The sequence below is a fragment of the Mesoplodon densirostris genome, chromosome 1 (assembly GCF_025265405.1).
Source record: "Mesoplodon densirostris isolate mMesDen1 chromosome 1, mMesDen1 primary haplotype, whole genome shotgun sequence".
NCBI lineage: Eukaryota > Metazoa > Chordata > Mammalia > Artiodactyla > Ziphiidae > Mesoplodon > Mesoplodon densirostris.
The window spans coordinates 153,324,596-153,337,664 of record NC_082661.1 but is presented as its reverse complement, the minus strand read 5'-3'; the positions used below and the strand labels follow the sequence as shown (position 1 = coordinate 153,337,664).

General features: G+C 40.3%; 1 protein-coding gene across 4 annotated transcripts in view; it reads left to right on the top strand.

Annotated features, from left to right (window-relative positions):
* Window positions 1–2,733: 2,733 nt before the first annotated feature.
* Window positions 2,734–13,069, top strand: part of SLC30A9 (solute carrier family 30 member 9) — a 73,857-nt gene continuing 63,521 nt past the window's right edge. For all 4 annotated transcript variants that reach the window (XR_009533592.1, XM_060110598.1, XM_060110592.1 and 1 more), the window contains exon 1: window positions 2,734–2,962. Coding sequence is in view for 3 of the 4 variants with exons in the window: in XM_060110598.1 (XP_059966581.1) it covers window positions 2,851–2,962 (112 nt within the window). In the remaining variant the exon portion in view is untranslated. The remainder of the gene's footprint in view (window positions 2,963–13,069) is intronic.

Sequence of the window (13,069 nt, the reverse complement as noted above, 5' to 3'; positions counted from 1 at the left end):
CTCTCCGCTGTGGTGCGTGGGCTTCTCATTGCGGTGGCTTCTCTTGTCGCGGAGCACGTGGCACATGGGCTCAGTAGTTGTGGCTTGCGGGCTCGAGCGCAGGCTCAGTAGCTGTGGCGCACGGGCTTAGTTGCTCCGCGGCATATGGGATCTTCCAGGACCAGGGCTCGCACCCGTGTCCCCTACATTGGCAGGTGGATTCTTAACCTCTGCACCACCTGGGAAGTCCCAGGAACAGCATTTTTTAATGTTTAACCACTTAATGTTTTAATCTATGTTTGTCATAGGAAGTTAAATTGCTTACCATTCTTGTGATAATTTAATCACTATCACCTCACTAATCTGGTTGTACTTTCTCAATCAGCATAAAAGACTGTGTTGATTCTCTTAAAATTGGGAACATACTAATTTATTTCCCCTTGAATTAGTTATTTTGTAGTGAAACTGAGCAGGACCCTGTGGGGCCTTTCCATGTCCCCTGTTTCTTACTTATAGGAAAAAGGCTACAGCCTCCCAGACCCTCTCCAAGTTACGAGTTATTCAAAGTTACTAATTAGGGAAGTGAGGGAATGCAGAAACAAAGGAGGAACAGTCAAGAAACAATAGTGCAACAATAAAGCAGGGTCCTGGTTCCTCCTCAGTAGATATACATAACAATATATCTCTGAGTTCTTCTACAGGAACTAAGGCTCCCCACCCAGGTGGAGGATGGTAATTTCAGGCTGAGCACAAGCCATGTGGACCCCAGACTGGTTGGAACCAGAAGGCTGATGATTGAGATTCTTGGAATCTCAATCTCAACCGGCTACCTCACCACCAACCAATCAGAGGAAGGTCACAAACCCTGCAGACCTTCATCCGAATTTTGCCAGTAGAAACTCTTCCCTGAAAACCTTCAGGAAGTTTTGGCTTTGCTTGGCCCAGCAATAAACCTTTCTCTGCTCCAGACTCCTACGTCTTGGTTTGCTTGGCCTCTTTGTGCATCGGACACACGAACTTGGGTTCGACAACAGTAATACTACAATTAAATGACTCATTAATTTTAAAACAAACCATCATGCATTCCATTCGATTAATTTATTTGTGTCAGGCACTGTTTTAGCCCCTGGAAAACAGCAGTGTGCAAAACACAAGATTCCAGCATCATGATGCTTATTTTTTATTCTGAGAGACAGAAAATAAAAAAATGCATATATAATTTCAGATATCTTTAGACATTTTGAAGAAAAGTATACAGGGCAACAGGGTAGATACTAAACAGGCCTATTATAGCGTCGGGGAGGAAAAAATTTTCCTCTACCCTTCTAAGTTCTAGTGTTACCGAGTCCACGCTCGCTCTCTGCTCGCCGCACGACAGGCCAATAAATCAGAGACGATGTGTTGAGGTAAGGAACCCGACTTTATTCGGAAAGCTGGCAGACAGAGAAGATGGCAGACTAGTGTCTCTGAAAAACCATCTTATCAGGGACTGGATGCCAGTTCCTTTTATAGAGTCAGAGAGGGAAGTAAAGTAAAAAGGCAGAATAGAGAGGGAGAGACGGGAAGGAAGTAAAGTAAAAAGGGCCATCAGTCTTGCAAAACGTCTCCTGGAATGGCCAGGCTCGGGAGGAGATGTGTTAATTTCTTCTTTCTTGCAGCCATTCACAGACGGGTAGGATTCCCTGAGGCAGGCCATCATGTATGATTTAAATAACAAAAGCAACGAAAAGCAAAGGCTAAAGTCAAAGAAACAGATCCAACATGGTCAAAATTGGCTCTTCCCTGTTACACTAGCTGGTCTAAGAATTAAATTAACATGAGAAAGATTAACAGGAGAAAATCAAACAAAAGTTTAATAACATGTATACATGGAAGAGACCCTGGAAAACTGACTAACTCTCCAAAACCCTCACCTTGAATACCATCTTCAGCTAAAGAAAAAAGAGGATGTTGGGGGTAATAGTTCGGGACTTCCAAGGGGAGGAAGGTAACTGGCAAGGAGACAAAAAAGCAAATGTTTGGTAAACAAATGTTTGCTGGGCCCACAGAGACAATAGGACAGAGAGGAATTTTAACAAGCCGACTTTGCTAGGTTCCTCCCTGTCTATATACCTAGTTTGTACTAGTTATCTATGGTGATAGCTCCCTTCTAGGAACAAGTTCTCTATCTACATTCTTTTAGGCAGGTAGGGTAAAGGTCAAAGGTGATGAGTCTTTTGGGCCTTAAAAAAAAAATCAGCCTAAATTAATTCTCTTGCCAAAGAACTGATTCTGTGGGTACTTGCCTTCACGGTAATGGCTACACAACGCTGTTGTGATGTACTGTGTTCCAGGTTCCGAGGGCACTGAGGACAAATTAGCCTAGGCTTGGGATTATCCAGAAAGGCCCTGGAGAGGGAGAGGCTCAGAAGGCCACTGTCCTTCCTTCCCACCTTACCTCCCTTTTCCAACACCATGGCCCAGGATCTGAGCCCAGAAAAAAGAAAACTAGGCAGAGCCCTCAACGGCTGTCACTTCTGCCAAGGCTTTCCGGGAGGTTAAGAAGCAAACAATTAATTTGTAGATATCCAAGCAAGGTGCAAAAGCAGTAGCTCGCTAAGACAAGGAGAACACGCCAAACTTTCTGCGCAGCCACGCCCTACCAAGCTTTTCCGGGGCAAGGTCTCGCGATTCGTGCTCCGCGCGTACGTCATTTCCGCTGCGTCCGCGGCCAGGTCATGAAATAATGTTACCATTTCCGAGTTCGCTAACGCCGCCTGCGGCGGCGCAGGCGTCGGTGTTTTGTAGTGTCCGGTCTATGGAGTCAGTTGGTTTCGGCGGCAGCGCGGAGGTAGCAGGCGGTGTCCGAGTGGGGGCCTTTGCCCCGCCAGGATGTTACCGGGCTTGGCCGCCGCCGCCGCGGCCCACAGATGTAGCTGGTCCTCCCTGTGCCGGCTCCGTCTGCGCTGCAGGGCGGCAGCCTGCGGCTCCAGCGACCTCCAGGGTGAGTGTCCTGCGCCGGCCTCTGACTCCGCGGAAGCCGGACTGGAAGACAAGGCCGGGCGCCTCGCCTAGGGAGTATGCCGCCTTGCCCTTTCCCAGCCCCAGAACCTTCTTGTCGGGCCTCCGCCTTTGCAGTTCAGCCTGCCCAGCCGGCGGGGGCCCCTACAGGCCTCCCTGATCCTGGTCTCGCCCACGGTCCTAGCGAGGCCCCCGCGGGCATTTGGGGGCAATTCTCGGGTCTGGTCGCATCCATGAAACGGACCACTTCGTTTCAGATAAAACGTTACGTGAGCATCGCAGTGCCCGGCGGTGACCGCCCGCCTCCCCCTGCAGGCAGTGCGAAATTGCTGACTCCCCAAAGTTCCAGGGTCTTTTGAGCTCACCGCCTTACCTTTTTTGAGCACTTTGACCGAATAGATTTTCTTACCCTGTTCCTTTTCTCGTACTCCCAACCTGTGTTATTAAATTTTCTAAGGAGGAATTTGGGGGTTGCTACGCAACTTTTACGAGTCATCCTTTAAGATGGGGGTATGACCATCCTACAATTATTGAATGAGCCCAGTTCGGTTGAACAATCTTTTTGGTGAAAAAGTGTCTACTGGAGCTGTAACCCAGAAAAAAGCGGTTGTCGGCAGGTTGTATCCCTCTTTTTCAGCTGTCTTTTCTGACTCAAATTTAAATTGACAGTTTACAAAATAACCTTGAACTTGCAAGTTTTATTTAGGCTTACCTCCGTTTTTGCCGTCATTGGCATGCCATAGGTTGCTTGACACTTGGGAAGTGTTAGGAACAATGAGGGAAGAGACAGAACCAAATCCACCCCTAATCTAATCCCCCAGAGTCTTGGGGATGAAAAGAGTATTTACAGAAACATTTACCCAAATTTATGTTTGAAAAAACTTGTAGCATGTTTGTGACCTTGCAGTAGAAGTTGAAAGTCGTAGTCATTCAAGTTTATAAGTAACATAAGCTAAAATAATGCCTATGCTGTGCAATTATTTTAGAATATGGTCCTATCTTTTATTTGCAATAAATATAAAAACTGGCTCTTAAAATTTCGGAAGGGTTAATTTTAACAGCACTGTTCTTGGGGCTTTTTGGTAGTGATAAAAACGTGTAATTGTGGAGTTTTCCTATAATGGAAATGTACCTGATTCTCTTATGAACAAAATGATTCATCTGGTTGTACTGTACTCCAAAATCCCCAATTAAACTTTCTGGCCTAGTTGCTTTTATTGACCAAGCAGTTTCGGCATTTTACACTTAAATTACGTGAAGTGGCTGTTGAATTTAGTCTAAACAGCCCTTTAAGGGTGGGTAAAAAGAAGTTGAAATAGTGTAATTTGTAATCCATTATTCTCTGTCTCTGTCAAGTCGAAAATTTTGTGCTCTTTGTCTCATCCCTCTGTGAACTACAGATAATAATCACCTATCTCTCCAGTCGGAATGACTGCAAAGTTGTTTGCAATGTTTATTACCAAAAAATTAAAATGTGTTTTCATGTTTAAAAACAGTAGATGTAAAAAATAACCTTGTTTGTGAAAATTTAGTTTCAAAAATACTGAAACAGTTTTTAAAAGGGCAGCCATAATTATGATAAAGCTTAAAAAATTTATTTAGAAAAAGAGTACTAATTTAGAAAAAGAGTACTAAGTACTCTAGTAGTACTAAGAGTACTAATTAAAAAGAGTACTAAGTTGGATGCACGTAAGAAGAAAATATTTGCAGAACTTTTGGGAAAAAATTCTAAAAATAAATATTTTTCTTTGTCAAGAAATAAAGTTTAGTTTATGCTTCTAAAACTGCTGTGTGGCTGGGAAAAACCTATAAAGAATAAGTCGAGGAGGAAATCTTGAAGGAAACAACTGCTTCATTTGCACACTTAAAAATGAGAAATGTCTGTGGGTCAAACTAACACTGAAAACATTTAAAGGCAAAAAGGAAGACAATATTCTAGAGCAGCTCTGTCCAAAAGAAATGTAATGTGAACCATGTATGTAATTTTGATTTGTCTGATAGCCATATTTTAAAAAGTAAAAACAGATGAAATTTTATTAATATATTTTATACAGTATATTCAAAATATTTCAACATGTAATCAATATAAAAATTATTGAGCTATTTTACATTATCTTTTCTTAACCGTCTCTGGAGTCCAGTTTACACTTATAGCACATCTTACAGACTCCACATTTCAAGTGCTCAGTAAACAGTGACTACTGTATTGCACAGTGCGCTTATAAAGTTAGTATCCCTAATTTATAAAGAATTTTTACAAACCATTGTACATTCCAGTAGAAAAATGGGCAAAGGAAATGAATGCTTTCATAAAGCCATTCGAGTAGCCAATAAAAATGCAAAAATGTTCATACTTACTAATAAGCATAGAAATATAAGTCTAAAGGATTTACTACTCATTGTCTCATATTAGCTAAGTTTTTCATAGTGATTCTTCATATTGAGGGTGCAGGAAAGCAGGAACTCTCTTACTACTGATTGGGACATATAGTTAGTTGAACAGTGTTTTGGAGGTCAGTTATTCTTTATATTAAAAATAACTTTAGGACTTCCCTGGTGGTTCAGTGGTTAAGAATCCGCCTGCCAATGCAGCGGGACACGGGTTAGAGCCCTGGTCCGGGAAGATCCCACATGCCACGGAGCAACTAAGCCTGTGTGCCTAGAGCCCATGCTCTGCAACAAGAGAAGCCTCCGCAATGAGAAGCCACACACCGCAACAAAGAGTAGCTCCCACTCGCCGCAACTAGAGAAAGCCCGCGTGCAGCAATGAAGACCCAATGCAGCCAAAAGATAAATAAGTAATAAATAAATAAAACCTTACTTTAAAAAAAGAAGAACTTTAAAGGTATATGACTTCTCACCCAGCAATTATATTTAAAGGGATTTGCTTTCAAGAAATAATCAGATACATATTAAAGTCTGTGCACAAGTTTATTATTAATAGTAGTAAATAGGTAACGTTTACAGTTATGACGAGTTGGAAACGTTATGGTACAATTATTTTATTTTTATAAATTTATTTATTTTTTGTCTGTGTTGGGTCTTTGTTGCTGTGCGCAGGCTTCCTCTGGTTGTGGTGAGCAGGGGCTACTCTTCGTTGTGGTGCACTGGCTTCTCATTGCAGTGGCTTCTCTTGTGGAGCACGGGCTCTAGGCACACGGGCTCTAGAGCGCAGGCTCAGTAGTTGTGGCGCACGGGCTTAGTTGCTCCGCAGCATGTGAGATCTTCCCAGACCAGGGCTTGAACCTGTGTCCCCTGCATTGGCAGGCAGATGCTTAACCACTGCACCACCAGGGAAGCCCTGGTACAGTTATTAAGGGCTGGTGATAGATGCAAACACTTTTAAAAAAAAATCATAATGTAGAAGAATATTTAGTGGCGTGGGAAAATGCTCTTGAAACTAGAAAAAATGTAAGAATATATACTATGATATTACTAGTGACTTTCTCTAGAAAAAGTTTTTTTTATTAACTTGTGTTTTTCAAATGATCTACACAAACATATACTTTCAAATGATAAAAATATTACTTAGGGCCTCCCTGGTGGCGCAGTGGTTGAGAGTCTGCCTGCTGATGCAGGGGACACGGGTTCGTGCCCCGGTCCAGGAAGATCCCACATGCTGCGGAGCAGCTGGGCCCGTGAGCCATGGCCACTGAGCCTGCACGTCCGGAGCCTGTGCTCCGCAATGGGAGAGGCCACAACAGTGAGAGGCCCGCATACCGCAAAAAAAAAAAAAAAAAAAAAAAAAATATATATATATATATATATTACTTAGTTTCTCTAGTAAATATGCCCTTTTTAAAAAAAGTTCTTTTGGCTTTGCATAAGCACTTATTTTATTTTTTCATGTATTTATGTCTTGCCTCATTTGACAGTGATTTGAGATGGGAGGATGCTCCTTTAAGGACTACATGCCAAATCAACAGATAACATGCTTTTGCTTAAGTCCGAGATTAATAAAAGTATAGTTTTTAAATAAAAATATAGAAATTGACCTTTGTATTTTTTAAATTTCTGTCTGCAATCTGCTAGTATTACCATATGAAAAGTAGAGTGGGAATTTAGCCCCTTAAATAACTAATAGGAACATTGACAGTTATAAAAGACCATTTTGGCAGGCTGACAGCATGATTCTGTGTAGTTCAGGTTAATAATAGGGTTACCTGTAAAATGAGGTTAACCACGGTATGTGCTTCATAGGGTTTTTGTGAGTGAGAATCATTCAGGAAAGAGGTACCAGGCATTGTAGTTGCTGGTGGTGCAATACTGAACAAGACAGACACAGTTTCCACCTTTTTTGGAAATGAGGAATGAGAAAACATATCTAAATGCTATAAAGGAAATAAGCAGAGTGATGGGCTAGAAGATAGCCAGCAGGGGCCATTTCATTAGCTGTGCTGGCCTGGGACTCCAGGTTTTCTGAGGAGGTGGAAACAGCCAAGGCATGAAAAATGAAAATGAGCAAGCCAGATGAACATCTGGGGCAAAGAGCAATCCAGGCAGAGCAAATAGAAACCCTAGAGACTAGACTTGTATTCAGGAGCAGGAGGAAACGTGCTGTGGCTGGAGTGTGGTTGGAAGGGGAGGGGTGTGTGAAATGAGATTGGGGAGGCATCATAGCCTTTTGGGTTGTAGGTTTAAAAAAAAAAGCAAGTGTTTAAAAAATATCATTCTCGGAGCGGCTAGGCCTGTGATCCATGGCTGCTGAGCCTGCGCGTCCGGAGCCTGTGCTCCGCAACGGGAGAGGCCACAAGAGTGAGAGGCCCCGCGTACTGCAAAAATTTTTTTAAAAAAAAAAATAAAAAATATCATTCTGACTACTGTGTAGAGAATGGAATGGAAAGGGAAGAGTGTAAATAAGGAGATCACTGGGGGCTATTAATTAGAGTTACCTTCGCAAACAGGATTGTGGTTGGACCATGGTAGTTAGCAATGGAGATGGAGAGATGTAGATGGCTTTGAGGTATATTTTGGGATATAAATTATAGTGTGATAATACAGGTAAAGCACTTAGTACAGTGGCACTTGGCAAATCCTTAATGTATTTGATATTTTTATTTCCCCTTTTCCTAAGCAAATGTTTACAAGAATTAAGCAAGGCAGTAGAGTTGGTGTGCCAAGATGCAGTGCAGGAAGTTGTATATTCTTTACATACTCCAAAAAAAAAAAAAAAAAGGATTCCCTATTGCTTACTCTGTTCTGGTGAAAAATCACATCAGCAATAGTCCTGAAGGTTGAGCCACCTGGTCTAGGTCATACTTTTGCTTGCCAGATGATTAGACATAAGAGGGATTTTCCTGCATTTTTTGTTAGCTGAAAGCATAAAAGTAAACTAAAGATAGTCAGTGTGTTACTATTAGCAGTATAATATTTGAAGTAATTTAACAATGGATGTATTTTTAATTTAAAATTTTAGACATTTGGGGAAAATACAGAAAAGTATAAAGTATAGAGTAAAAATTATGCATAATACAGATATTTCACCAGTAGCATTTTTGAATAGTTGAAATCAAGCTGTATTATTTTGTCTCCTGCTTTTTTTAATGCAACATCATGATTCAGTTATACACACACACACGTATATTCTTTTTCAGAATGTATATTTTTCAGAATATACATATATTCTTTTTTAGATTCTTTTCCATGGTAGGTTATTACAAGGTATTGAATATAGTTCCCTGTGCTATACAATAGGTCCTTGTTGTTTATCTGTTTTATGTATCGCAGTGTATATATGTTAATCTCAAGATCCTAATTTATCCCTCCCCTCTTTTCCCCTTTGGTAACCATAAGTATGTTTTCTATATCTGTGAGTCTGTTTCTGTTTTGTAAATAAGTTTATTTGTATCATTTTTTAGATTCCACATATAAGTGATATATGATATTTGTCTATCTCTGTCTGACTTCACTTAGTATGATAATCTCCAGGTCCATCCATCTGCAGTGGTCTCTCTTTCGTTTTTTTAAAAAATATTTATTTATTTGGCTGTGCTGGGTATTAGTTGCATGCTGCAGGGTCTTCATTGCTGCCTGCGGGATCTTTAGTTGTGGCATGTGGGATCTAGTTCCCTGATCAGGGGTCGAATCTGGTCCCCCTGCATTGGGAGCATGGTGTCTTAACCACTGGACCACCAGGGAAGTCCCTGTAATGGTCTCTTAAGAAAAGAGACTGATCTCTGGAAGACTTAGGTGCAAGTTTGTCTCTGGTCCTGAAGTTAGCCTGAAGCAAAACATTTCAAACCGTTAAGAAATCTTTTTGTTTGTTTTTAGTTATTATTATTGCAGAAGCAACATACACAGTAGACAGAATTGTCCGTTTGCATGGGAGAAAAAGAGTTTTTTGTATTGTTGTAGTATGAAAAGGCTAAATTTCCTCCAAAAGCCAGAGTAAGTGGTAGGTGACAAACAAGATTGGAGAGGACAAAGGGTGATCAGTAGCAAAGTTATTAGGAGTTGCAGAGGCAGTAACAGTAAAATAAAAGCAGAGAAAAGTGATTGTTTCGACTAGACTGATAAGATACCAGTAGCTCTGCAGTCTCCATGAACAGCCTTGTATATGCAGCAACGAGAAGTTCCTTGTCCAGGCCCATAGAGTAGTGAGCACCAAACTAAAGACTAATCTGTACCATAACATAGCTTATTTTAGAAGTCACCTTGAAGAAAGGATATGAATGGTGGTTAATTTTTTTTACTGTTTTTCTGCCTCCTAGAATTAATTAACAAATTCAGTAATTTATTCAACAAATGGTTGAGTTTCTACTGCTATGTGTTAGGTATTCTGTTTGTTTTATTGAATCAGATATGGTCCTGTGTATTTTTTAGAATATAAAATGTTAAAGGTAGAAACATATTCTGCAATTTCTGTGTAATTTTCAATCTTGTATTCATGGCAAATGTGTACTTTTAAAGCTGATACCTAAAATTCTACTAAAGTTAAAAATTAATTACTTTTTGAAATGGTGAGCAAGGAAGCTATCAAGATTACTAAGATAGTGTCACAGGATACGGGAGTTGAGAATTCCCTGGCGGTCCAGTGGTTAGGACTCTACGCTTTCACTGTTGAAGTTAAGGGTTCGATCCCTGGTCAGGGAACTAAGATCCCACAAGCCGTGCGGAGAGGCCAAAAACAAAAAGGACACAGGAGTCAATTTGAAGAGACCCCTACTGGCCCAAAACGGGATGGACAGTTTGGACATAAATCAGGATAATGACTAAAATGGATTGATATACGTCAAATAATGTTTAAATCTATGGAATCATAATGATACATACACATGCAAATTATTGTGTCACTATTGCAGGACGGTAGGTAGTGAACTCATTATTTTGAGAACTGGTAATGGTAAATAAAGGGAGAAAATTAAGCATTTAGCCTGACTTTCTTATATGAACTATACTGCTGGATAACCAAATACATGAAGGGAATTTTCTCTTTGTAGAAGTATTCTGACAAAAAAATGAAGTGATAAAACTATAATATCACCATTTTGTAACCACCTAAGGAATAAATGATTCTAGGCATTGAACAACAGCAGACACTATCACAAATAGAGATAACCAAATATTATGTGGCTCCTGGTTAAAGAACACATCACCACTTATCAAGTAGTGTTGTCCTAATAAAAAGGAGCCTGAATTTGGATAAAGCCTTTATATCCATCGATTTATAGAACGCATAGAAGTACAGGTTAAACTACACCATGGGAATTAAATCAGTAAAATTCAGACTGGAAAACAACCAGGACAAAAATTTAGTACGAACAGCTGGTTTCTTCAATATAAAAATGGCTGTAAAACACATATCCTGTAGAAAAGAGACTTAAAGGACATCTCAGTCAATTGCAGTATGTGGACCAAATTAGGATCTGTTCACATACACAAAAATTATGACTTATAACAGTGGAAATTGGAAATTGAGGATACTTGATGATATTAAGGATTTTTTTACTTGCAATGGTGGTACGGCTATGTTTTAAAAAGTTCTTATCTCTTAGAATGCATTCTGAAATATTTATGAATGAAATTATTTAATGTCTGAGATTTACATCAAATTAATATGTAGGTGGGGAGATGCAGGTGCTGGCAGAGGTGAAACAAGGTTGGCCATGAGTTGTTAATTGTTGAAGTAATGAGTATGTGTACGTTTATTGTACTGTTTTTTTCTACCTTTGCATAATTTTGAAATTTTCTGTAATAACATGTTTTAAAAATTAAGGAGAACCTTGAAAAAGATCTAGGATCAAGTCACGAAAACATTGTCCTCTTCTGAGGAAGGATTTTTAGACTGTAGTAATCCCTCTTTAAACACCTTAGCACAGTCTCTGTAGAAGTGTTTCATCAGTGGGTAAAAAAAAATGTTGGTGTCATAGTGTTTTTGTTAGGTAATAATCACAAAAGATATTTTGAATAGGCTGACAAGTCAGAACACCAGTGGCTGTGGTGAAGAAGATGCTTTCCTGGAGGGTGGGTTTCTTAGGAGAATTTGCTTTAACCCTTTCTTCACTAATTAATTTTGCTGGTAGTCTACGTATTTTAACGTGCAAGAAGATACATTGTTATATTCACTTTACTCAGCCTTTAATAAGTAGAGGCAAATGATCAAAAAAACATACTGGGGGACTTCCCTGGTGGCACAGTGGTTAAGAATCTGCCTGCCAATCAGGGGACACGGGTTTGATCCCTGGTCCTGGAAGATCCCACATGCCATGGAGCAGGTAAGCCTGTGCACCGCAACTACTGAGCCTGCGCTCTAGAGCCTGCTAGCCACAGCTGCTGAGCCTATGTGCCACAACTACTGAAGCCCACGTGCCTAGAGCTCATGCTCCTCAACAAGAGAAGCCACCGCAGTGAAAAGCCCAAGTACTGCAACAAAGAGTAGCCCCCGCTTGCTGCAACTAGAGAAATCCTGCACGTAGCAAGGAAGACCCAACACAGCCAAAAATAAATAAATAAATTTATTAATGAAAAACAACAACAACTGGGCTTCCCTGGTGGCGCAGTGGTTGAGAGTCCACCTGCCAATGCAGGGGACACGGGTTCGTGCCCCAGTCCGGGAAGATCCCACATGCCGCGGAGCGGCTGGGCTCGTGAGCCATGGCTGCTGAGCCTGCGCGTCCAGAGCCTGTGCTCTGCAGTGGGAGAGGCCACAACAGTGAGGGGCCTGCGTACCGCAAAAAACAAACAAAAAATACTCGGTCTTCAACAAATATTTGCCAAATAAATGAAAGAGTAAGTTGACATCAGAAAGTTTTTGAAGAAAGCAAGTTCTAAGCCTGAAATTTAAATGAATACTTATGCTGCCTTATGCCCCTCATGCTTTTCAGATTATCTTCAGTGTTCACAATAATTTTTCCTGATGAATTCTCTGAGCCATTAAAAAATTAATTTTTCTTGATTTTGGAAGGCAGTCTACACATGCACATACATGAATTAACATTTTGGGAAGATCATTATTAAGCAGTTAGAAAAGTTTCAACTCTTAGTGCTTAACCCTCCACTCTTGGAGAAACTTGACTGTTTCTAATGATATAATTGCATTATTTCACCTAAATCTTTAGAAAATATATAAATTATACCGAAACAAGATTTTCGAGTTTTAAGTACTCAGCGTAAAAAAATAAAACCAAGAGGGTCACATGAGAGTAGAGACAGATAGATGTACTTTTCTACCACTTTGATGCAAATGTGGAATATATTTTCCTTCTGTATTTCAGCCCTCTAAAGCTCACAGTCAACCCAGATGCAACAGCTAAAGTGCTTTGTAATTAGTCTTCTATTCTTCCCTCAATTAGAATTCCCATATACTGAGAAATCTCACCAAATGTTGATCTAATTATCTGATTTAAAAACATCAGTGACAGTATGAATGACTGATTAATATAATTCACATATTGATTGTGAAATGAAAGATGACTCAGTCTCCACCTAGCAGAAGGAAGATGCAGGGTAGTTTTGAGTAGGACACCCTCCTGACCTTCCCCCTCTCAGAGTTCTTATTCTGAAAAGTACATTATATGTCATTTTTTTTATCATGCAACCAGCATACAAAATAAAGAATACCTTGTAAATGCCAGAGACCTTTCAGAACAGC